This window comes from Lissotriton vulgaris, chromosome 4_1 (assembly GCF_964263255.1).
Source record: "Lissotriton vulgaris chromosome 4_1, aLisVul1.2, whole genome shotgun sequence".
NCBI classification, from domain to species: domain Eukaryota; kingdom Metazoa; phylum Chordata; class Amphibia; order Caudata; family Salamandridae; genus Lissotriton; species Lissotriton vulgaris.
Genome location: NC_141691.1, coordinates 245,588,098 through 245,614,225, shown reverse-complemented (window position 1 = coordinate 245,614,225; position 26,128 = coordinate 245,588,098). Strand labels below are relative to the sequence as shown.

General features: G+C 45.5%; 1 protein-coding gene across 1 annotated transcript in view; it reads left to right on the top strand.

Annotated features, from left to right (window-relative positions):
• The window catches only part of MTM1 (myotubularin 1), a 405,405-nt gene that overhangs the window by 75,590 nt on the left and 303,687 nt on the right, over positions 1 to 26,128 (top strand). The window contains exons 2-3 of the mRNA XM_086918601.1: positions 24,412 to 24,484; positions 25,525 to 25,597. Coding sequence (XP_086774727.1) covers positions 24,422 to 24,484; positions 25,525 to 25,597 — 136 coding nt within the window. The 5' untranslated portion in view covers positions 24,412 to 24,421. The remainder of the gene's footprint in view (positions 1 to 24,411; positions 24,485 to 25,524; positions 25,598 to 26,128) is intronic.

Genomic DNA, 26,128 nt, shown 5'->3' with positions numbered 1-26,128 from the left:
TTGGCGGTGCTGCAGGTGTGCCGGCAGCGGTGACAGCTGAAGGGTCCATGGGTGTCGGCTGGTGATGCTAGCTTGCAGTTGTTGTTGCAGCCTGGGTTGAGTGCGTGGAGTGCTGCTGGGTCGTAGCGTTGGCGGGGCGGAGGTCCAGGGTTCCTGGTGCTGGTTGCGAACGGGTCGCAGACGGGCGCAAACGTGCTTGCCTTTGACGCGCCTTCGGTGCACCAGCGGCACGCCCGCAGGGGCCGCCATTAAGTAGGGGTCGGGGAGGGCTGGACAGCTGGGAGGCGGGGAGGGGAGCTGGATTGGGCCGGTCATGCTGGGGGGAGGGGCCGCGGGGGCAGCAGCGGCGGGGAAAGGTAAAGGGAGGAAAGAAGGGATAAAGAAAAAAGGGAAAATAAGCAGAAATAAGGCACAAAAGAGCAGAGATGCAGAAAAGAGCAGAAAGGTGAAAGATAGAAAGGGTAAAAAACGAGTGAAAACGAGTGAAGGAGCAGAGGGAGAGAAAGGGAGAATGGGCAGAAATAAGGCGCAAAAGAGCAGAGGTGCAGAAAGGTGAAAGATAGAAAGGGGAGAAAAACGAGTGAAGGAGCAGAAAGAAAGAAAGGAGACAGAGGTCCACTGGACCACCAGGGATGAGGCGCAGGGAAACCTGCGGTGGAGGAGGGCCTCGATCACTAACACTCAAGAGTGCAGGGGCAGGGGCACCTCACTTAATGGTGGAGCTGCGAAGGTGGGAGAGCAATTTCACTGACATATCACAATGACTTGCTCTTGTTCGCAATGGATCTACAGTAATGTAGTGGATTGAGGATGATTCCCATCACTCACCATTCCAGGTGACATGCTTCATCATCTGGGTCTCCTTTAATAGGGCTTCAACTCCACCCTAATGATGGAAGAGCCCAAGGATGTTTTAGATGTCCATACAGATGTGAGCAAATGTTCTTATAGAGTGTATGGGAAAGTGCAGTGCAATACGTGATGTGAAATCTAAAATTGAAGCGTAATCGGACCCCAAATTTATTATTGTCTGATACGATCAAAGGTTAAAAACAGTGCATAAGAACAGTTTCAAGAGATAGCTGTCCGTAAATAATCAATCGGTCAACATGTTTCAGCACCTAAAGGTAGATGTACACCTAGTGCTTTCTTCAGGACCTAATTAGTATTAATGCTACTGCAAAGTGAAAAAGTGATTCTAACAACAAACCGTGAAATAGTACCATAAAGGATACACTGTGGAACAATACAAACTTGCTGCTTGGTTCTCACAGTTCACAATCCTCATATCTCTTGAAAGATCTATGAGGAATATGGTCAATTACCATTAGCACTGAGAAATTATCGGTTCGATTACTATGACTCAAGTTTCAGAAAAACTAGACAAAACAAAACTAAACATGTACCATGTATACACCCACATCCCTTTAAAAATGGAGATTGTTATATTGAAACCAGTCACCCCATATAGAGTATGGGTATGGCCATGTATCATGGTGGTCTGTTCACAAACATATAGCCCGGTCACAGACAGAACAATAGCTCTTGGCCTGTAGGCCCCCATCCGGCCCCTGGGCCTTCCCCCCTTTACTAGCATTACTAAGAGGTCTTTACTAGACAGAGCTATTGTTAACATAGTGGAGGGTATCGGACTTAAATTTGTAACAGATCTTAATTGTCCCTTTCGCAAGACTCCAAATGCATCCGTTACAAGAATGTCTAGCCGAACAGTGGAACCAAGTTCAAGGTCATCTTACAAATGTGGTGTTGGTAGACAACCGCACATATTGCTCTCTGCAATGGTGGAACACACAAAATCTTTCCAAAGGGCGGCCGTTCTTAGACCCGTTTCCACAAATAGTACTAACAGCGAACGCATCGCTCACCGGCTGGGGAGCTCATCTCTTGAACCACACCATTCAAGGTTTGTGGACTCCTCAACAAAAACTCCTCCACACCAATCACCTGGAGTTACTAGCCATATTTCTTGCTCTAAAGTCTTTTCAGAAACTTCTCCTAGGCAAAACTGTCCTCCTCCGGACGAACAACATGACAGCAATATACTATATACAAAAACCGGGGAGGGGGGGGGGCGCAACACACTCTCTGCAGCTATCACGCCTTGCACAGAGCATTTGGAGATGGGCCATTCCTCAAATGTTATACCTCTTATCAGAGCATCTACCTGGGATACACAATCAAATTGTGGATCTGCTAAGTCGTCAACAACAGCAGATTCACAAATGGTAACTTCATCCTTAAGTTCTTCCGTCTCTCTATTTCTCTACACCTCTGGTAAAAGTAAGCATGCACGATTGACTGAGTGAAATAACTATCTATTGTTTCCGCGACTGTAGAAATTGGTTTCTAATTCTTGGGAAACAAAGTTGTCATGTTTTAAGCGGTTGTCAGAAACTAGTCTGTTCTTGTTTATTCGCGAAAGTTTCTAGTGACCTCTGAGCTAGCTGGCGAACACACAATTAAGTTTAGTATATTCGGTATAGACCTAGTTGACTTCAGTCCTATGTCTAAACTACAGGATACACTATTCCAATGCGCAGAGCCTATTGGGAATATAGGAACTACACTACAGGCGGGGGGAGGGGTGGAGGGAGAATTAGTGACGTAGTGTAACCCTTTGACTCAAATATTTTACTTGTCAGTTATCTAAAAAAATGGTGAAGACAAACATAGGCTGCATTTAATTTAATCTGTATTAACTGTTAATTTAGCACTTTTGCAGTCCGTTCTATTTATTTATTTATTTTAAATCTTTATTTTGATTTTTTTAACCAATAAAAACAATCCCCCCTACAAGTGGCATCAATAATAGAAGACGTTTAGACAGTTCGATGACCTCATTATGGCACTATTGGTTGCAGAAACCACAGTTCAGGCTGCGTCCATGAGGAATGAAAAAATTACCTTGACAACAGGAGATACAGTTAAGGAACGAGCGGAGCACTATACCAGAACTGACTCAACCTCCCCACTCACTCCCCATCACACTCCGACTCCTCAGAAGAAAATAGTTCAGCACTCGTGCCATATGAATCGCTTTGAGACAACCCCGTAGCACACATGACTCGCCATGCGAGCAGATCTTCCTGCAGTTTCTCGTCCCTGCGTGTACGCTGCATATGCATCTCTTCGGCCAGAGACCACTCCCTGACATCTGTAAGCCAGACTGACATCTCAGGAGCCCTCCACCCCATCCAGGTGATCGCTACTCTACGCCTCGCCAACACCAACGTTAATGGCAATAGCTTATAGGAAAGGTTCCTCTTTCTAGGCTTAGGGACCAAGGCTAATAAACAGTGAAGCGGGGTCAGGTCGATCCAAAGGCCGGTTACGGCGTGTAAACGACCCACCACCGCCATCCAGAAGCTCCCGACCAAGGGGCAGTCCCAGGCAAGGTGTATGAACCCCTTGCTCTCCACCCTACATCTGGGGCAGTTGTCCCCCCCTGTCTTCTGAAATACCCTTCAAGGAAACCGGGGTCAAATAGGTACGATGCATAAAATTGAAGTGTTTTAGTTTGAACCTCGCATTGTAGGACACTTTACGTGTGGGGCTTCCTATACGCTTGCGCTGTCCCGGGTCCAGGGTGATCCCAAGGTCTGTCTCCCAAGCCCCCCATGAGGGAGGGACCGGCGGGGTTGAATCCTGTCGCATGGCTGAATACAGCAAAGATATCAGTCTTCGCCCTCTACCACAAGAAAGGAGGATGTTCAGAGCATGGGACAGCGGGGGCGCCTCAGGAAATTGGAGCCAGGCCGCTCTTGCCACCTCCTGAAGGCCCATGTAGTGCAAGTATTGCCCCCTCCCAGCCCGAAGGCCTCCGTGGCCTGTTCGAAGGACTCATCGGGGTAGAGGTCTGCCAAAGTCTCGCAGCTTCCCACTCTCCAGTCCCGAAAGGACATGTGTTCTTCCTTGGCCACTATAGGGGCCAAAATCCACACTGGCAACTCCCTATGAAAGGGGGCTCGTCTCAATATTCTCTCCACGAACCGCTGCCAGATCTCTGCAGTGTGGCGTACCACATACGGTAATGCCTCATCTGCTCCTCGTCCCAGCATCAATGCCCGCTCGTCTGCTCTGCCGGCCAGAAGTCCCATCTCCCAACTATCAGCATCCGCGAACCACCAAGCAGCCGGCAATAGCTGAGCTGCATAGTAATACCAGTCAAACCTCGGCGCCTCTAGGCCCCCCCTCCTCCGGACAATGGTATGGAGGGCAACCCAGCTACGCCGTCCTGCCCAGAGTAACGAAGTAAGCAACGTGTTAAGTGTGCGGTAGACTTGCGGGGGAGTGGGCACAGAGAATTCTGAAGGATGTAGAGCGTCCTAGGGAGCATCACCATCTTTGCGACGGCGAGCCGCCCCATAAGGTAGAGCGGCAGGGAGTTCCAAAAGGACACCGACGGTTGTAAGGATTTAAGAACCCTGGCGATATTACAGGCCAACAACTGTGCATCTGTTGGAGCCACCTGGATCCCGAGATACCGGAACGCCTCCTGCTCCCAGCGCAGCCCTAGATTCGGCAGGTCCGCCAACGGTCCCGTACCGTAACCCGCCAGGTGGAAGATCAGGGACTTCCCGCAATTAAGTTTCAGACCCAAAGCTTCACCAAGCGGTCCAAGTGCTGGAGCAGAACGGGCAACAATTCCCGCGGGTCCATTAAATAAAAGAGGGCGTCGTCCACATACAGTGAGACCACATTAAACGTGTCGCCCCACTACGCCATTTCTGTTTGGACGTGGACCGCCAAAGGCTCGATCGCTAGGGCAAAAAGGAGCGGCGAGAGGGGACACCCCTGCCGCGTGCCCCGTCCCAAGAGCCATTCCTCTGATCGTGCTGCACCGAGTCGCACCCTGGCCCGAGGTGCCTTGTATAGTATGCGGACCCAGCGACAGAAGTCGGGGCCCAGCCCCACCACCCGGAGGACCTCCAGCAGGTAACCCTAGTCGACTGTGTTGAATTCTTTAGCGAGATCAATCGACACTAGGACCATCCGATCCTCCCTTTCGCGTACCTCATGGATAATGTGATTAAATCGCCTTAGGTTCATGGCGGTGTTGCGGCCAGGGTTAAACCCACATTGGTCAGGGTGTACCAGGTGGGCCATATGCGACGCCAGCCGGGTGGCTAATAGTTTGGTCAAAATCTTCACGTCCGTGTTTATCATGGTGATGGGCCTGTAAGCCTCAGGGTCGCAGCCATCCCCGCCCGGCTTCAGGATCAGACAGATTTCGCCCTGGTTCATACTGGGCGGAAGGGTTTCACATTCAAACGTCTCTAGGTACACTTGTAAGAGGAGGCAGGGATTTAACCCTCGGCAGGCGAGCCATTGCAGCCTTCACTTCACGGAGCTTCAATACTTCATCCAATTCTTCTGCGGCTTCCTTCGGAAGGGCCTGGAGGGTCAGGCCCTGGAGATAAGGGAGGTAGGAGGCCTCTGTAACTGTGGGATCCGCGACGTATACTGTTTTGCAGGTGGGATTGGAGGACCCGGAGCATGCCCACTTCTGAGTGTACCATTCCTCCCGCAGGCCCCCTCAGGGCCACATTCCTCTCCGGGGTGGACTCACGTCGGAGAATCCAGGCCAATAGCCGGCCAGATTTGTCCCCTTCACGATGGAGACGCTGCCAATAGTCCGTTTTATTTTTAATGCGCTAGCTTGCATCAACTTTGATTTCAGTATATTCTGGCAGTAGCTTAAAAAAATACAAACAAATAAACTTCTTACCAATGCACAAGTTGTAGCGCTACTGAGAAGGTGTATGAGGAGAGAGAGAAATGGAGCGATGGGAGCAAGAGACAGTTATAAACAGAAAGATTCCAATGAATACATGTAAACAGGGGATTACAAGGGTGCAAGATTTTGGTTTTGAAATGAAACCGCTAAGGTGCGAGCCATTCTACAATGCTTCCTAGAGCAAGTGCCTTTCAGGCACTTGTCTTTTAAAGCTGTAGGTTAGAAAGGACATCATTCCTTCGGTGGGGAGCAATGGTACAGTGACACATCTTCTAAAAATCACTGCAGCAAAGAAATGTGGGAGCTTCTCTCTAGGGGCACACACAGTTTACCTCGTGTATATGTACCCTTACTACCTGATCCAAGCCAAAATGTTGGAATCACACCTCAATCACCATCTGACTGCTTTCCTGGATGCCTCTGGGTTCCTGGACCAGTCTCAACATGGCTTTCGAAAATTCCACAGTACTGAGTCGGCCCTTACAGTAGTGACAGACAATATACGATCAAAGGTCGACCAAGGCCAGACCACTTTTTTGGTCCTCTTAGACCTGACCGCCGCCTTTCATACCCTATCTCCCTCGACTTTAACTGCTCGTCTGAGGGAGATAGGGGTGGAGGGTCCTGCACTGAGCTTGCTGTCCTCTTTCCTTGATCAGAGAGAACAGAGGGTCAAGCTAGGAGAGTTCCTCTCCCCTGTTAAGCCTGTGCAATGTGGGGTTCCACAGGGGTCGGCCTTGAGTCCGACCCTCTTTAACAGTTATGTGGCCCCACTTGCTAGACTAGTAAGAGTTCAGGGGATGGAGGTGGTGTCATACGCCGATGACACCCAGATCATGGTGTCCCTCTCCCACTCGGTGAGTACCTCCGCGCTCAGCTTCAGGAATTGCATGCAAGCTGTCTCCGACTGGATGATTCTAAACGCCCTGAAGCTGAACGGAGAGAAAACAGAGGTCTTGATCTTCGGAAAAGATCAAAACAGCAGGTCCAATGAATGGTGGCCTCCCTCTCTCAGAGCCTGTCCCGTACCGTCAAATTCCGCCCGGAATCTTGGCTTGATTTTTGACACCTCTCTAGACATGTCACTACAGGTCAATAGAACTGTTTCTACCTGTTGGGGAGTGATCAAAGTACTTAGAAAAATTGCCCACTATCTTTCTCCTCAAGCTCGCAAACAGACCGTGGTGGCCTTAGTTAGATCACGCCTGGACTATTGTAATGCCCTTTATGCAGGCATCAATAAAGGCCTCATCCAACGCCTCCAGACCATCCAGAACGCGGCTGCCAGATTTGTTCTGGGCGTCCCTAACACCGCTTCTGTCTCTCTTGCAAGGAAGAGTCTTCACTGGCTCCCAATCCAGTCTAGAGTCTCTTTTAAAATCATATGCCTAGTTTTCAGTGCTCTATCCGGCAGCAGCTCTGAGGCCATAAGCTCCCTTTTGAGTCCCTACACCCCTATAAGAAATCTTCACTCTGCCAACAAGAACCTTCTCACCGTCCCTCGGACAAACAAGGTCAGATGGGGCGGAAGAGCTTTTTCATCTGTGGCCCCTAATTTATGGAATGCCCTCCCCTCTGAGATCAAATCCCAACCCACCATGGTTTTCTTTAAGAAGGCTTTAAAGACCTGGTGTTTCATCAAGGCCTACCATTAATCATGCTCTCTGACCGTATCATTTCATTTGGTTAGGCGCCTTGACGCCCTTTGGGGCTAAGTTGCGCGATATAAATCTCGTTTCATTCATTCATTCATACCCTCCAGCCACAATCACAAAGAGAAAATCATCATGATCGCTGTGAAAGTGATCACGATGACGCGCAGCACGCAAAGGATGCGTGCGCAGCAGCGTGCGTGCTTGTGCGCGTTCTAGCGAGCTGGTCACCGCTTTGGGAGCATTTCCCAAAGCCGCTACTAAATGTCTTTCCGAGCAGCGCATGCGCGCTGACTCAGCAAGACCTAATCAGACCCTCCAGGATTTCGCAACTTTTATAAAAATGCCGCGATTTTTACAAAGGTGCCCGCGAAATCGGCACTTTTGTAAAAATGGCAGGATTTTTCAAAAGTGCCCGCGAAATCTAGACATCCAGACCCCTTTCAAGGGTGCGGGGCGGGTCTGCGGAGAGGTGGGGGCGGGGCGGGGGGGTTGGGGTTGGAAAGAGCCATCTGGTCGATCTCAGTAAAACCAGCTGCATGGTGGAAGGGCTGAAGGTTTTGAAGCATATGTCCAAGCAGTTGGAGGGGATATTTTTACTGCATCGAGGAAGCTGGCTTTACTCAAGTATTGTCTGAGTGCTGAAGCGAGGAGAGTACTGAAATTACTTCCACCCATTCACGAGGATGATAATAATGGAGATGAGGAAACAGATGAGTATGATGCTACATTAAACAGTTTTAAATTTTGGGGGGGGGGGGGAATTAAGTGGTGACTAGGTTCAGGGTCTGCTGTATGTGAACCAATCATGAAGGCGCCTCCACGATGGCACAAGTGAAGACTAAAAACTGAAATCGTGTGCAGCCATACTTCATCCCGAGCAGCACATTCTTACCCCAGCTTCGAGTCTTCAATGGAGAGCCCAAGGCAGAAAAGGAGGAGTCACTCATCCTTAAGCAGTAGGCTGCAGCGATTGATGTGAAATGGACTAAACACCGGCAGCCTTGGCGTTAAAGAATCTCGCCACCCGCAGATTTCCAGGGTAAGCTTTTCATTTGCTGAACTCTTTCCGCCTGCTCCAATCACCCCACTCCAATCTGTCCAACTCCAATCCAAAAGATTCTGCCCACTCCAACCTGCCGGACTCCAAAACAATCTGATCCACTCCAATCTAAAACAGTCTGCACCACTACAATCCAATCCACCCCACTCCAATCCACCCCACTTCACCCCAATCCAAACCACCCCACCCAAATCCAATCTATCCCACCTCAGTGCCTAATTTGAGCTGGTGGTTTCCGGTGCTCAAATCTGGCACTTAATCATCAACACCGGCGCTTTTCATGAGCACCAGTTAAGGACACATTCATTTATGGTAGGCATGGGGAGATTAAATGATTCGCCTAGAATCACAGGATGTGGAGTTGATGCTGAGACTCAACCTGATTCCCCAGCTCCGAAGTCAGCATCTTTGGCCATTGTGCCACATCCTCTTCCCCACTTTCACGGTTAGTAGTCTGTTTTAGGAGACACTAACAGGAGAAAAGGGCTGGTGCAAGCTGCCTCCCGACAGGAGTCCTGGCACTTTTTTGTGTGCAAAATAACCGTTGCTCACTCCATCCCAATCTACCTAAATCCAATCCACCCTACCATAATCCAGTTCATCCCACCCAATCCAATCCACCGCACAGCACTCCTAAGTAATTCTGCCGCGTGCCCAGTGTGGGGCGGGCCTTGGGGGGGATTGCTTTGGGGCATTTATTCATTAACATTTTTATGTCCTATATGCAGCCTTGAAGCCAAACAAAGTGTCTACATGATAAATAAACCAAATATACGTAGTTTCATGTTGTTAAACAACTAAAAAAACGAAGATATCTGTGTTTGTTGTAGGAAAAACCGCTAAATAAATTGCCGCTAAATTTCCATTTTTGTGCCGCTAAATTTGCTAATCAATGCCGCTATATCCTGGGGGGTCTGCCTAATTAGAAATTTAATTAGACCGCAACTCGCACACAATCTAATGAACACTACTACACAGTAGTGTTTACTGGTACATATCAGCCCCTGGATGAGTTCAGGAACACCGTGGAAATCCATACTACCGTTCTTACAGGAATAACACACTCAAAATTGCACTGAGAAACAGAATGTTTATTTTAAAACATTTATTTTAGAATTCAAATGTAGTGCTTAAAATATGCTAACCATGCATAGAAAGCAAAAAACGAATGCAACTAAGCATGTTATGGTCTGCAAGGTCAGTAGAACTATTTCTAACATGATAACTGAGTTTATAGCATCCTCGCACACTCTGGCTATTTATAAGCACTACACTAATTCTAGCTAAAGCAGTACCTAGCAAGCCGGTATTCGAGTTTCTCAAGATTGATTGCACAGCATACCTGCATTATGAAGTAGCAAGGCAAATGTTCCCTATCACAGACTGTTTAGGAGTACAAAATAAACAGTGACAGGCTGAATGCCACTTTTTCTCGCTGTCCATGAAGTTGCCTTCGACTGAGGCTGGTTAGTGCCTCAAACTAGCCTGACTTCTGGCATGATAGTCCTAGTGTAAAGTCCATCACCGACTATGGTTAGTTAATTGCCAATTTATTTTATCTGTTTGCCGAATTTTTTTTATATTATGGAGAAAAAATATTTCTTAACAATGCTGGTGACAAATGCATCATCTGCGTTATCATATTAATTATAGGTAACCAGTATTTCATACAATAACATTCTTCTTAGACAGTAGGCAGACATAATACAGATATTTAATCAAAAAAATTGTAAATAATCGGATATAATGCAAACATTTGTACACATGTCTAAAACTTGACACATTCTAGGAAGGAAATAGAAGAATCTGAAAGTACCTAGTGATAGTAAATAGAAAGGCTGTAACGAGAACTGTCACATTGTTCACGAGAATGATATCAAACCAGAGCCAAGGTCGGTTGAAACCACCGTGGTTGTCTAAGAATTTCACATTAGCTGTTCTGATCGAGTAAAACAAAAAGGCCTGGTCCAAGAAAAGATGTTTGTCCAGTGGGTTGCATCCTTTTGCATAACAGTGGACGTGTCACTTGAGGATAGCATTATATTGAGTGTGAGGAGGTTTGCTTCTCTTCAACTGGTCATGGAAAGTCATTGACATTGGTAATCTGTTATGGTATGATTACAGAAAGCTGCCCGCTAGACAAAGCTGCATTGCTTCTCAGTTAGTTTTGCCCTGAATAAATACTATTACCCACATACATATATATTTTTGACCTGGAATGGGTAGGAATGTTGAGGGTAAAATATGCCATTTTGCTATCTGTGGATGAGTGATTGGAATCTGTAACGTAGGACAATTCCCATGCACTCTGTTTTGTTTCCATAGAGGTATTGGACAAAGTCGACATTGATTTTCTTGGGTCTATTCATTCTGTCAGTCATAAAACCAAATGTGGTGCAATGTTGGTGGATTTTTGTTTGAAGTGGATGAAGTTATAATTTGTCAGGCATCTTGATAAGAGTATATAGGGTTTTTTGCTAGTGCGTTTTCCAGGAAGGATTTTCATGGAATCTCGTTTCAGATTGGGTGCAATTTGTCTAAAAAAAGACTCCAGTGTGCCTGGATCAGCAGGCCATTGAGCTTAAGTGGTATTAACTTTGGGCCATTGAGTGCTGCATATAGATGACCTAGAGTAGTTCTATGAGCATATCAGAATATGCTATGCTTCACTATAATTTGAGGTGCTGGGAGATTGCAAGTGATTACTCTTTGGCATCCAATGCAGTTGAGGAGATCTGGAACTAAGTTCTTGGGGAGAGGATGTAGCCAAACCAGTCGACCTCCAATCTGGGAACCGGGTTCAAGTTTCTGCAACGACGCTCAACATCCTGTTTTTCTGGGCAAATCACTTAATCTCCCCATGCCTAACTAAAATGAATGTGTCCTCATGTAGTGCAACTGGTGCTCATGTAAAGCGCTCTGATACCTGAATTTGGGTCATGAAAAAAAAGAAGTCAATTGATGTGGCTGTTGAAGATTGCAATATGTGAATCAGTTACTGGCCTACAAAGCAAAAACAAGTTTGCATTTGATTGTCAGCATGAGTGAAATCACCATGGCTGACTGGGGTTAGGATCGAGCTGTGTGCTATTTTCAAGAAGGGCCAGTTAAATGTTGGTTAATCCATGATTGATCACAAGGTCATTGGTTTGTTTGGGGATGAACAGTTGATGTTGAGAGGCTTGCCAAAGGGAAATATGGTAGCCGTCAGTGGTCAAGGCACATTTGGTATCTTGGAGTGCAGTATCGGCACCAAACTGCACAAAGATTGTGTGAGTTCTCTTCTTTTTTTATCTCCCATTACATATTTGAGAGTTTCTAAAACAGAAAATGGCAATTATGACTGATCCCATGACCCGTGCTGCCAACGGAGTGGCTACTATTCCAGATAGCAATGAATCTATTGGCATAAAATGGGGTTGGAGATGCCACAATGTTTCATGGGTATAAACACTTAAGGTGGAAAGCCGGGGCATCTGGTAAAGCTTTGTTTCTTGAAGTGGCAGCTGGCTCTCAAACGGGAAGGGAGCCTTGTGAATACACACGATCGCAGACTAGGAATATGATTTGTATGAATGATGTAGAAGAACTACTTTGCAGGAGGACCGGAGCTGCTGGAGGTTAATCTAAAACATGTTCCTTTTAATACTTCACAGCATCATGACTGTGACTGCTAGTAGAGTTCAACACATTTAGAGGAATTAAAGATTTATCAAGGTGACATGTTTTTTAGTCCCTTTGAGATCATTAAGTCTTTTTGAAGTTATGGTTCTAATGATAATAGAAGGTTCATTAGTATGGGGCTTGGTCAGGAGCCAAATATCATGGACTCTTCTTCCATAATCTCCATATGGAGGTGTGATATTGAGTGATTTAAACAGTTAAATTGTGGCAATCAGTAATAATGACTGGCCCTATTGGTTAAGGCAGGCTATGGCAGATGGATTTTCCCCAATCTTTCTGGCTAAGGGGTACCCTGCCGGCAGCTGGTTGCTAAGTCTTCTGCCCTCCCCTTCACATCCAACACCATTTTGCGTCTGGAGTGCACTGTTGTGTGGTGCATGGCAGCTAAAATTGGCACTAGGAAGCCTTGAGATGTAGCAGGTGGCTAATGTTTTTAAGCTGTGGCCAGCTATTCCATCCCTTTGTTGACTAAGAGTTGATACAAAATGAGGCAGAACGGGTTGGGAGTTGCAATAAGCTATACATCTACATTGGGATATAAGAGCCTGGGAGCAGTTTAGTGTCTATGGAGCTATGACAATGAAGCTTGCTACTACAGTGTAGTGTATTTTGAACATGGAGTTTAGTTTAGGGGCCTTGCTAACACCTGGAGTGGGCGATAAATTTCTCTTTGTATAAGATAGATATTGGTATCTCTCGGGTCTCTTTCTAAGATTCTAATATGACTAGAGAGAAAGAGTATTATCCGGTATCTCTGCACTGCAGCAAGGTGATGCAGAAATTATGACAGGAGTGGTTGTGACAGACTCCATTTGGGTTCTGCACTATGAAAAAAGAACAGAGGCATTTGGGCCCTCAGCCACTGGGGGAACTACGGCAGGACAAGCTGCAAACAGATTGGTTTATCTGAGTATACAGACAGGCAGTGCTAGACGTATCAGATGCCTGATGGGTTCCCAAGAAACACTAATCCCTTACTCCTGTAACCATCCCTGAAAGTCCTGACTGAGGAAACCTCTTCATTGCAGTTACAGAGCGGACATGTGAAAGACCCTGTTTGAATAATATAGATGCCCTATAGCTGCCCTTCTTACACCCTCCTTTTCAAGTATCCTGGTCCTCCATCTATTATCCACATGTATTTCCCTCTTCCCCCACTAAGCTGCTCCCCCTTACTCATTCTGCCATGTTCTTCCATCCTCTCACCTTTCCTTCCCGCTCTCCCTCTTATCCCTCCAGCAACCTCCTTCATTAATAATATACTTAAACCACCTCACCCTTCTGTCAAGAGACACAAGCCAATGGGCCCCTTCCTATTCCTTTACCTCACTAGCCCATATATATTGTTTTCTTTTTCTCCTACTTCTCCTTGCACAACGGCTCCTTAATGCAGTTGTGTCCCTTTTCCTTATGGTAACTTGGACCCTTGTGGATCCCTGTTATCGGTGTCCGTATACACTCTCCCATGGGGAAAAAAGCATCTTTGTAGGCAGCGGCTGGTGGTGGTGGGTATCCCCTTGTTTGCTGTTTACAATTGGAGTTCGCTGAAGTATGAAAACCTGTGTATAATGCAATATGTTAAACTTTAGCTTTCTTCTATTTTAGTCTCCGCAGTCTTGTATAAATGATGCATTTATGTAAAGTATTGTACTGGAGTTCATTATTGTACTATTACTCCCATTTTAACATTTCAATGGAAATGGTGTTTTATGAGATCTTTTTGGAATAAAAAAGTTTAAAATGATGCATTTACATAAGTGGGATGCATACTGAATAGGGGGAATAAATATTCCTCAACAGCTTGTAAATCTGGGATAGCTAAATTTCTGACCTCCTCTACTGTTTGTGGGCTTGGAAGATGAGGGGGATTGTGGACATTTTTGTATGTTAATTACACTATAAATGTACATGATTAGGTTAGGTTGAAGTATACTAATTTCTAAATTACAATAGGAAGTTTCTTTTTCTTTAACGTCGCGTTTAAACAATATGCAATTAGACACTATTTTGTCTTTCCATTAGATACTTCAGCATGGCTTCCGCATCCACACCAAAGTATAATTCACATTCTTTGGAGTCTACGTCTACGCAGCCAGATCTCTGCAGTGTGGCGTACCACATACGGTAATGCCTCATCTGCTCCTCGTCCCAGCATCAATGCCCGCTCGTCTGCTCTGCCGGCCAGAAGTCCCATCTCCCAACTATCAGCATCCGCGAACCACCAAGCAGCCGGCAATAGCTGAGCTGCATAGTAATACCAGTCAAACCTCGGCGCCTCTAGGCCCCCCCTCCTCCGGACAATGGTATGGAGGGCAACCCAGCTACGCCGTCCTGCCCAGAGTAACGAAGTAAGCAACGTGTTAAGTGTGCGGTAGACTTGCGGGGGAGTGGGCACAGAGAATTCTGAAGGATGTAGAGCGTCCTAGGGAGCATCACCATCTTTGCGACGGCGAGCCGCCCCATAAGGTAGAGCGGCAGGGAGTTCCAAAAGGACACCGACGGTTGTAAGGATTTAAGAACCCTGGCGATATTACAGGCCAACAACTGTGCATCTGTTGGAGCCACCTGGATCCCGAGATACCGGAACGCCTCCTGCTCCCAGCGCAGCCCTAGATTCGGCAGGTCCGCCAACGGTCCCGTACCGTAACCCGCCAGGTGGAAGATCAGGGACTTCCCGCAATTAAGTTTCAGACCCAAAGCTTCACCAAGCGGTCCAAGTGCTGGAGCAGAACGGGCAACAATTCCCGCGGGTCCATTAAATAAAAGAGGGCGTCGTCCACATACAGTGAGACCACATTAAACGTGTCGCCCCACTACGCCATTTCTGTTTGGACGTGGACCGCCAAAGGCTCGATCGCTAGGGCAAAAAGGAGCGGCGAGAGGGGACACCCCTGCCGCGTGCCCCGTCCCAAGAGCCATTCCTCTGATCGTGCTGCACCGAGTCGCACCCTGGCCCGAGGTGCCTTGTATAGTATGCGGACCCAGCGACAGAAGTCGGGGCCCAGCCCCACCACCCGGAGGACCTCCAGCAGGTAACCCTAGTCGACTGTGTTGAATTCTTTAGCGAGATCAATCGACACTAGGACCATCCGATCCTCCCTTTCGCGTACCTCATGGATAATGTGATTAAATCGCCTTAGGTTCATGGCGGTGTTGCGGCCAGGGTTAAACCCACATTGGTCAGGGTGTACCAGGTGGGCCATATGCGACGCCAGCCGGGTGGCTAATAGTTTGGTCAAAATCTTCACGTCCGTGTTTATCATGGTGATGGGCCTGTAAGCCTCAGGGTCGCAGCCATCCCCGCCCGGCTTCAGGATCAGACAGATTTCGCCCTGGTTCATACTGGGCGGAAGGGTTTCACATTCAAACGTCTCTAGGTACACTTGTAAGAGGAGGCAGGGATTTAACCCTCGGCAGGCGAGCCATTGCAGCCTTCACTTCACGGAGCTTCAATACTTCATCCAATTCTTCTGCGGCTTCCTTCGGAAGGGCCTGGAGGGTCAGGCCCTGGAGATAAGGGAGGTAGGAGGCCTCTGTAACTGTGGGATCCGCGACGTATACTGTTTTGCAGGTGGGATTGGAGGACCCGGAGCATGCCCACTTCTGAGTGTACCATTCCTCCCGCAGGCCCCCTCAGGGCCACATTCCTCTCCGGGGTGGACTCACGTCGGAGAATCCAGGCCAATAGCCGGCCAGATTTGTCCCCTTCACGATGGAGACGCTGCCAATAGTCCGTTTTATTTTTAATGCGCTAGCTTGCATCAACTTTGATTTCAGTATATTCTGGCAGTAGCTTAAAAAAATACAAACAAATAAACTTCTTACCAATGCACAAGTTGTAGCGCTACTGAGAAGGTGTATGAGGAGAGAGAGAAATGGAGCGATGGGAGCAAGAGACAGTTATAAACAGAAAGATTCCAATGAATACATGTAAACAGGGGATTACAAGGGTGCAAGATTTTAGTTTTGAAATGAAACCGCTAAGGTGCGAGCCATTCTACAATGCTTCCTAGAGCAAGTGCCTTTCAGGCACTTGTCTTTTAAAGCTGTAGGTTAGAAAGGACATCATTCCTTCGGTGGGGAGCAATGGTACAGTGACACATCTTCTAAAAATCACTGCAGCAAAGAAATGTGGGAGCTTCTCTCTAGGGGCACACACAGTTTACCTCGTGTATATGTACCCTTACTACCTGATCCAAGCCAAAATGTTGGAATCACACCTCAATCACCATCTGACTGCTTTCCTGGATGCCTCTGGGTTCCTGGACCAGTCTCAACATGGCTTTCGAAAATTCCACAGTACTGAGTCGGCCCTTACAGTAGTGACAGACAATATACGATCAAAGGTCGACCAAGGCCAGACCACTTTTTTGGTCCTCTTAGACCTGACCGCCGCCTTTCATACCCTATCTCCCTCGACTTTAACTGCTCGTCTGAGGGAGATAGGGGTGGAGGGTCCTGCACTGAGCTTGCTGTCCTCTTTCCTTGATCAGAGAGAACAGAGGGTCAAGCTAGGAGAGTTCCTCTCCCCTGTTAAGCCTGTGCAATGTGGGGTTCCACAGGGGTCGGCCTTGAGTCCGACCCTCTTTAACAGTTATGTGGCCCCACTTGCTAGACTAGTAAGAGTTCAGGGGATGGAGGTGGTGTCATACGCCGATGACACCCAGATCATGGTGTCCCTCTCCCACTCGGTGAGTACCTCCGCGCTCAGCTTCAGGAATTGCATGCAAGCTGTCTCCGACTGGATGATTCTAAACGCCCTGAAGCTGAACGGAGAGAAAACAGAGGTCTTGATCTTCGGAAAAGATCAAAACAGCAGGTCCAATGAATGGTGGCCTCCCTCTCTCAGAGCCTGTCCCGTACCGTCAAATTCCGCCCGGAATCTTGGCTTGATTTTTGACACCTCTCTAGACATGTCACTACAGGTCAATAGAACTGTTTCTACCTGTTGGGGAGTGATCAAAGTACTTAGAAAAATTGCCCACTATCTTTCTCCTCAAGCTCGCAAACAGACCGTGGTGGCCTTAGTTAGATCACGCCTGGACTATTGTAATGCCCTTTATGCAGGCATCAATAAAGGCCTCATCCAACGCCTCCAGACCATCCAGAACGCGGCTGCCAGATTTGTTCTGGGCGTCCCTAACACCGCTTCTGTCTCTCTTGCAAGGAAGAGTCTTCACTGGCTCCCAATCCAGTCTAGAGTCTCTTTTAAAATCATATGCCTAGTTTTCAGTGCTCTATCCGGCAGCAGCTCTGAGGCCATAAGCTCCCTTTTGAGTCCCTACACCCCTATAAGAAATCTTCACTCTGCCAACAAGAACCTTCTCACCGTCCCTCGGACAAACAAGGTCAGATGGGGCGGAAGAGCTTTTTCATCTGTGGCCCCTAATTTATGGAATGCCCTCCCCTCTGAGATCAAATCCCAACCCACCATGGTTTTCTTTAAGAAGGCTTTAAAGACCTGGTGTTTCATCAAGGCCTACCATTAATCATGCTCTCTGACCGTATCATTTCATTTGGTTAGGCGCCTTGACGCCCTTTGGGGCTAAGTTGCGCGATATAAATCTCGTTTCATTCATTCATTCATACCCTCCAGCCACAATCACAAAGAGAAAATCATCATGATCGCTGTGAAAGTGATCACGATGACGCGCAGCACGCAAAGGATGCGTGCGCAGCAGCGTGCGTGCTTGTGCGCGTTCTAGCGAGCTGGTCACCGCTTTGGGAGCATTTCCCAAAGCCGCTACTAAATGTCTTTCCGAGCAGCGCATGCGCGCTGACTCAGCAAGACCTAATCAGACCCTCCAGGATTTCGCAACTTTTATAAAAATGCTGCGATTTTTACAAAGGTGCCCGCGAAATCGGCACTTTTGTAAAAATGGCAGGATTTTTCAAAAGTGCCCGCGAAATCTAGACATCCAGACCCCTTTCAAGGGTGCGGGGCGGGTCTGCGGAGAGGTGGGGGCGGGGCGGGGGGGTTGGGGTTGGAAAGAGCCATCTGGTCGATCTCAGTAAAACCAGCTGCATGGTGGAAGGGCTGAAGGTTTTGAAGCATATGTCCAAGCAGTTGGAGGGGATATTTTTACTGCATCGAGGAAGCTGGCTTTACTCAAGTATTGTCTGAGTGCTGAAGCGAGGAGAGTACTGAAATTACTTCCACCCATTCACGAGGATGATAATAATGGAGATGAGGAAACAGATGAGTATGATGCTACATTAAACAGTTTTAAATTTTGGGGGGGGGGGGAATTAAGTGGTGACGAGGTTCAGGGTCTGCTGTATGTGAACCAATCATGAAGGCGCCTCCACGATGGCACAAGTGAAGACTAAAAACTGAAATCGTGTGCAGCCATACTTCATCCCGAGCAGCACATTCTTACCCCAGCTTCGAGTCTTCAATGGAGAGCCCAAGGCAGAAAAGGAGGAGTCACTCATCCTTAAGCAGTAGGCTGCAGCGATTGATGTGAAATGGACTAAACACCGGCAGCCTTGGCGTTAAAGAATCTCGCCACCCGCAGATTTCCAGGGTAAGCTTTTCATTTGCTGAACTCTTTCCGCCTGCTCCAATCACCCCACTCCAATCTGTCCAACTCCAATCCAAAAGATTCTGCCCACTCCAACCTGCCGGACTCCAAAACAATCTGATCCACTCCAATCTAAAACAGTCTGCACCACTACAATCCAATCCACCCCACTCCAATCCACCCCACTTCACCCCAATCCAAACCACCCCACCCAAATCCAATCTATCCCACCTCAGTGCCTAATTTGAGCTGGTGGTTTCCGGTGCTCAAATCTGGCACTTAATCATCAACACCGGCGCTTTTCATGAGCACCAGTTAAGGACACATTCATTTATGGTAGGCATGGGGAGATTAAATGATTCGCCTAGAATCACAGGATGTGGAGTTGATGCTGAGACTCAACCTGATTCCCCAGCTCCGAAGTCAGCATCTTTGGCCATTGTGCCACATCCTCTTCCCCACTTTCACGGTTAGTAGTCTGTTTTAGGAGACACTAACAGGAGAAAAGGGCTGGTGCAAGCTGCCTCCCGACAGGAGTCCTGGCACTTTTTTGTGTGCAAAATAACCGTTGCTCACTCCATCCCAATCTACCTAAATCCAATCCACCCTACCATAATCCAGTTCATCCCACCCAATCCAATCCACCGCACAGCACTCCTAAGTAATTCTGCCGCGTGCCCAGTGTGGGGCGGGCCTTGGGGGGGATTGCTTTGGGGCATTTATTCATTAACATTTTTATGTCCTATATGCAGCCTTGAAGCCAAACAAAGTGTCTACATGATAAATAAACCAAATATACGTAGTTTCATGTTGTTAAACAACTAAAAAAACGAAGATATCTGTGTTTGTTGTAGGAAAAACCGCTAAATAAATTGCCGCTAAATTTCCATTTTTGTGCCGCTAAATTTGCTAATCAATGCCGCTATATCCTGGGGGGTCTGCCTAATTAGAAATTTAATTAGACCGCAACTCGCACACAATCTAATGAACACTACTACACAGTAGTGTTTACTGGTACATATCAGCCCCTGGATGAGTTCAGGAACACCGTGGAAATCCATACTACCGTTCTTACAGGAATAACACACTCAAAATTGCACTGAGAAACAGAATGTTTATTTTAAAACATTTATTTTAGAATTCAAATGTAGTGCTTAAAATATGCTAACCATGCATAGAAAGCAAAAAACGAATGCAACTAAGCATGTTATGGTCTGCAAGGTCAGTAGAACTATTTCTAACATGATAACTGAGTTTATAGCATCCTCGCACACTCTGGCTATTTATAAGCACTACACTAATTCTAGCTAAAGCAGTACCTAGCAAGCCGGTATTCGAGTTTCTCAAGATTGATTGCACAGCATACCTGCATTATGAAGTAGCAAGGCAAATGTTCCCTATCACAGACTGTTTAGGAGTACAAAATAAACAGTGACAGGCTGAATGCCACTTTTTCTCGCTGTCCATGAAGTTGCCTTCGACTGAGGCTGGTTAGTGCCTCAAACTAGCCTGACTTCTGGCATGATAGTCCTAGTGTAAAGTCCATCACCGACTATGGTTAGTTAATTGCCAATTTATTTTATCTGTTTGCCGAATTTTTTTTATATTATGGAGAAAAAATATTTCTTAACAATGCTGGTGACAAATGCATCATCTGCGTTATCATATTAATTATAGGTAACCAGTATTTCATACAATAACATTCTTCTTAGACAGTAGGCAGACATAATACAGATATTTAATCAAAAAAATTGTAAATAATCGGATATAATGCAAACATTTGTACACATGTCTAAAACTTGACACATTCTAGGAAGGAAATAGAAGAATCTGAAAGTACCTAGTGATAGTAAATAGAAAGGCTGTAACGAGAACTGTCACATTGTTCACGAGAATGATATCAAACCAGAGCCAAGGTCGGTTGAAACCACCGTGGTTGTCTAAGAATTTCACATTAGCTGTTCTGATCGAGTAAAACAAAAAGGCCTGGTCCAAGAAAAGATGTTTGTCCAGTGGGTTGCATCCTTTTGCATAACAGTGGACGTGTCACTTGAGGATAGCATTATATTGAGTGTGAGGAGGTTTGCTTCTCTTCAACTGGTCATGGAAAGTCATTGACATTGGTAATCTGTTATGGTATGATTACAGAAAGCTGCCCGCTAGACAAAGCTGCATTGCTTCTCAGTTAGTTTTGCCCTGAATAAATACTATTACCCACATACATATATATTTTTGACCTGGAATGGGTAGGAATGTTGAGGGTAAAATATGCCATTTTGCTATCTGTGGATGAGTGATTGGAATCTGTAACGTAGGACAATTCCCATGCACTCTGTTTTGTTTCCATAGAGGTATTGGACAAAGTCGACATTGATTTTCTTGGGTCTATTCATTCTGTCAGTCATAAAACCAAATGTGGTGCAATGTTGGTGGATTTTTGTTTGAAGTGGATGAAGTTATAATTTGTCAGGCATCTTGATAAGAGTATATAGGGTTTTTTGCTAGTGCGTTTTCCAGGAAGGATTTTCATGGAATCTCGTTTCAGATTGGGTGCAATTTGTCTAAAAAAAGACTCCAGTGTGCCTGGATCAGCAGGCCATTGAGCTTAAGTGGTATTAACTTTGGGCCATTGAGTGCTGCATATAGATGACCTAGAGTAGTTCTATGAGCATATCAGAATATGCTATGCTTCACTATAATTTGAGGTGCTGGGAGATTGCAAGTGATTACTCTTTGGCATCCAATGCAGTTGAGGAGATCTGGAACTAAGTTCTTGGGGAGAGGATGTAGCCAAACCAGTCGACCTCCAATCTGGGAACCGGGTTCAAGTTTCTGCAACGACGCTCAACATCCTGTTTTTCTGGGCAAATCACTTAATCTCCCCATGCCTAACTAAAATGAATGTGTCCTCATGTAGTGCAACTGGTGCTCATGTAAAGCGCTCTGATACCTGAATTTGGGTCATGAAAAAAAAGAAGTCAATTGATGTGGCTGTTGAAGATTGCAATATGTGAATCAGTTACTGGCCTACAAAGCAAAAACAAGTTTGCATTTGATTGTCAGCATGAGTGAAATCACCATGGCTGACTGGGGTTAGGATCGAGCTGTGTGCTATTTTCAAGAAGGGCCAGTTAAATGTTGGTTAATCCATGATTGATCACAAGGTCATTGGTTTGTTTGGGGATGAACAGTTGATGTTGAGAGGCTTGCCAAAGGGAAATATGGTAGCCGTCAGTGGTCAAGGCACATTTGGTATCTTGGAGTGCAGTATCGGCACCAAACTGCACAAAGATTGTGTGAGTTCTCTTCTTTTTTTATCTCCCATTACATATTTGAGAGTTTCTAAAACAGAAAATGGCAATTATGACTGATCCCATGACCCGTGCTGCCAACGGAGTGGCTACTATTCCAGATAGCAATGAATCTATTGGCATAAAATGGGGTTGGAGATGCCACAATGTTTCATGGGTATAAACACTTAAGGTGGAAAGCCGGGGCATCTGGTAAAGCTTTGTTTCTTGAAGTGGCAGCTGGCTCTCAAACGGGAAGGGAGCCTTGTGAATACACACGATCGCAGACTAGGAATATGATTTGTATGAATGATGTAGAAGAACTACTTTGCAGGAGGACCGGAGCTGCTGGAGGTTAATCTAAAACATGTTCCTTTTAATACTTCACAGCATCATGACTGTGACTGCTAGTAGAGTTCAACACATTTAGAGGAATTAAAGATTTATCAAGGTGACATGTTTTTTAGTCCCTTTGAGATCATTAAGTCTTTTTGAAGTTATGGTTCTAATGATAATAGAAGGTTCATTAGTATGGGGCTTGGTCAGGAGCCAAATATCATGGACTCTTCTTCCATAATCTCCATATGGAGGTGTGATATTGAGTGATTTAAACAGTTAAATTGTGGCAATCAGTAATAATGACTGGCCCTATTGGTTAAGGCAGGCTATGGCAGATGGATTTTCCCCAATCTTTCTGGCTAAGGGGTACCCTGCCGGCAGCTGGTTGCTAAGTCTTCTGCCCTCCCCTTCACATCCAACACCATTTTGCGTCTGGAGTGCACTGTTGTGTTGTGCATGGCAGCTAAAATTGGCACTAGGAAGCCTTGAGATGTAGCAGGTGGCTAATGTTTTTAAGCTGTGGCCAGCTGATCCATCCCTTTGTTGACTAAGAGTTGATACAAAATGAGGCAGAACGGGTTGGGAGTTGCAATAAGCTATACATCTACATTGGGATATAAGAGCCTGGGAGCAGTTTAGTGTCTATGGAGCTATGACAATGAAGCTTGCTACTACAGTGTAGTGTATTTTGAACATGGAGTTTAGTTTAGGGGCCTTGCTAACACCTGGAGTGGGCGATAAATTTCTCTTTGTATAAGATAGATATTGGTATCTCTCGGGTCTCTTTCTAAGATTCTAATATGACTAGAGAGAAAGAGTATTATCCGGTATCTCTGCACTGCAGCAAGGTGATGCAGAAATTATGACAGGAGTGGTTGTGACAGACTCCATTTGGGTTCTGCACTATGAAAAAAGAACAGAGGCATTTGGGCCCTCAGCCACTGGGGGAACTACGGCAGGACAAGCTGCAAACAGATTGGTTTATCTGAGTATACAGACAGGCAGTGCTAGACGTATCAGATGCCTGATGGGTTCCCAAGAAACACTAATCCCTTACTCCTGTAACCATCCCTGAAAGTCCTGACTGAGGAAACCTCTTCATTGCAGTTACAGAGCGGACATGTGAAAGACCCTGTTTGAATAATATAGATGCCCTATAGCTGCCCTTCTTACACCCTCCTTTTCAAGTATCCTGGTCCTCCATCTATTATCCACATGTATTTCCCTCTTCCCCCACTAAGCTGCTCCCCCTTACTCATTCTGCCATGTTCTTCCATCCTCTCACCTTTCCTTCCCGCTCTCCCTCTTATCCCTCCAGCAACCTCCTTCATTAATAATATACTTAAACCACCTCACCCTTCTGTCAAGAGACACAAGCCAATGGGCCCCTTCCTATTCCTTTACCTCACTAGCCCATATATATTGTTTTCTTTTTCTCCTACTTCTCCTTGCACAACGGCTCCTTAATGCAGTTGTGTCCCTTTTCCTTATGGTAACTTGGACCCTTGTGGATCCCTGTTATCGGTGTCCGTATACACTCTCCCTTGGGGAAAAAAGCATCTTTGTAGGCAGCGGCTGGTGGTGGTGGGTATCCCCTTGTTTGCTGTTTACAATTGGAGTTCGCTGAAGTATGAAAACCTGTGTATAATGCAATATGTTAAACTTTAGCTTTCTTCTATTTTAGTCTCCGCAGTCTTGTATAAATGATGCATTTATGTAAAGTATTGTACTGGAGTTCATTATTGTACTATTACTCCCATTTTAACATTTCAATGGAAATGGTGTTTTATGAGATCTTTTTGGAATAAAAAAGTTTAAAATGATGCATTTACATAAGTGGGATGCATACTGAATAGGGGGAATAAATATTCCTCAACAGCTTGTAAATCTGGGATAGCTAAATTTCTGACCTCCTCTACTGTTTGTGGGCTTGGAAGATGAGGGGGATTGTGGACACTTTTGTATGTTAATTACACTATAAATGTACATGATTAGGTTAGGTTGAAGTATACTAATTTCTAAATTACAATAGGAAGTTTCTTTTTCTTTAACGTCGCGTTTAAACAATATGCAATTAGACACTATTTTGTCTTTCCATTAGATACTTCAGCATGGCTTCCGCATCCACACCAAAGTATAATTCACATTCTTTGGAGTCTACGTCTATCAGAAGAGTAAGTTTCACTTTTCAAGTACATTATTAGTTTTTTGGATGTCTTGTAGTCAGATTGTGTGATGTTAAACATATTTGAAAATCATCCTCATTGTGACAAACGTGCAGGCAATGCCCACACAGGAAATTGATTATTCATGCTCTCTTATGTGTCGAACTTTAACCGTTTATTACCTTAAACAGTGAAATCTCCGTTTGCCACATTTGAGTACATTATACCTACCAAATTGTCTCAAATATTTTTTCCACCTACAGATTTAGGCAATTTAAAAGCTGGGGTATTCCACCGAAGTTCAATAATCCTTTGAGACAAGCTGAGGTACATGTAAAAGCGAACTGATCGCTATAGAGTTAATCTTAAATTAGTCTAAGTAAATAATAGATGTCTAGTTAGTTCTTTATGAAACCTGAAAAAAAACACATTGCTTTTAAAACTTATTTTGCTATTATATGCAAAGCAAGCCTTACTATCAAGACAGTAAAGTGGGTAAACAAGAGAAACACAATTGAAAAGTGTAGCTAGCATATATAGAAGTAGTGTTGTGGGCTCTATAGGGGGCCAACTTTTAGAGGACAAAGATAAAACAAGTACTCTGCCTCTTTACTCAGTTGTTCAGCTAAAGTGTTCTGCATCAGTTACCGTTTTGTAAGTTGTATCTCATCTCTTGTTGTACTGAGATTCCTAGACGCTTTCTTTTCACAAAAGCTTGATTTCTTTCCACCATTGATGGTTTCATTCTAAGGATTTATTTGCTTCCAGACAAGACTGATAGGAGTATCAGATAACCGGAAAAATACGTCTTTTGTAATGCTGTTTCCTGCGGTGCCTTTTTGGGAGGGGATAGTTACAACTGATAACTAATTTAAGACTACAAATTGAGTATCTGATCATGCGTATGGCAGCCAATGATGGAATTAAGGTTTGTTCGATTTTACGACAGTGGTCTCTCATAGAGTATTATCATTATATTCACAGTTGACGATACTAGTTTTCTGTATTTTAAGAAGCAGTATGAACTTGGTTGCTCTTTCTTGTTATAGATGTCAAGAGATGGATATCCCCAGGAGCATGATGGTGACATACCATCCCTACCAGGAGAAACCAGAGTCACAGGTATAAATCATATGTGATAAAATAATCTGCGATGATTATCTGTTACAGTTTGAAACTACTTAGGGTGAGCCTTAAATGTTATGTGTTTTTGTTTTAACTACTGCTTTGTCTTTTTTGCTTTATAAGTATATTGTAATAATATATATATATTATTTTAACCATCATGGTATTATTACCAATGACCGTCTCTTCAGCTCAAAACATCTCAGATCTGTTAAAAAAAATTTTGTTGAGAAAACAGCATTTCTGAACAATTCGTAAACAATTGTTTCGGTAGTCCCCTGCTTCCAATTCGGCATATATCTGCATTAATCCAACCACTGGCGCTCTGTAAACTTATTTTACGGCTGTGAAGTTTCTCAGATGGTTGTGTATGTCATAGTTTCAGTTGACTGAGGATAGGGGAACCCTAGGGGTAAACAACTAGTAACTAACTTACTTTAACCCATTTGGTGCGTCGGACGGCCAGGAGCCATGTCATTGGAAATCCCTCTGGTGCGGGCACTAGAGAGCTTCCTCAGCTCCAGAGGC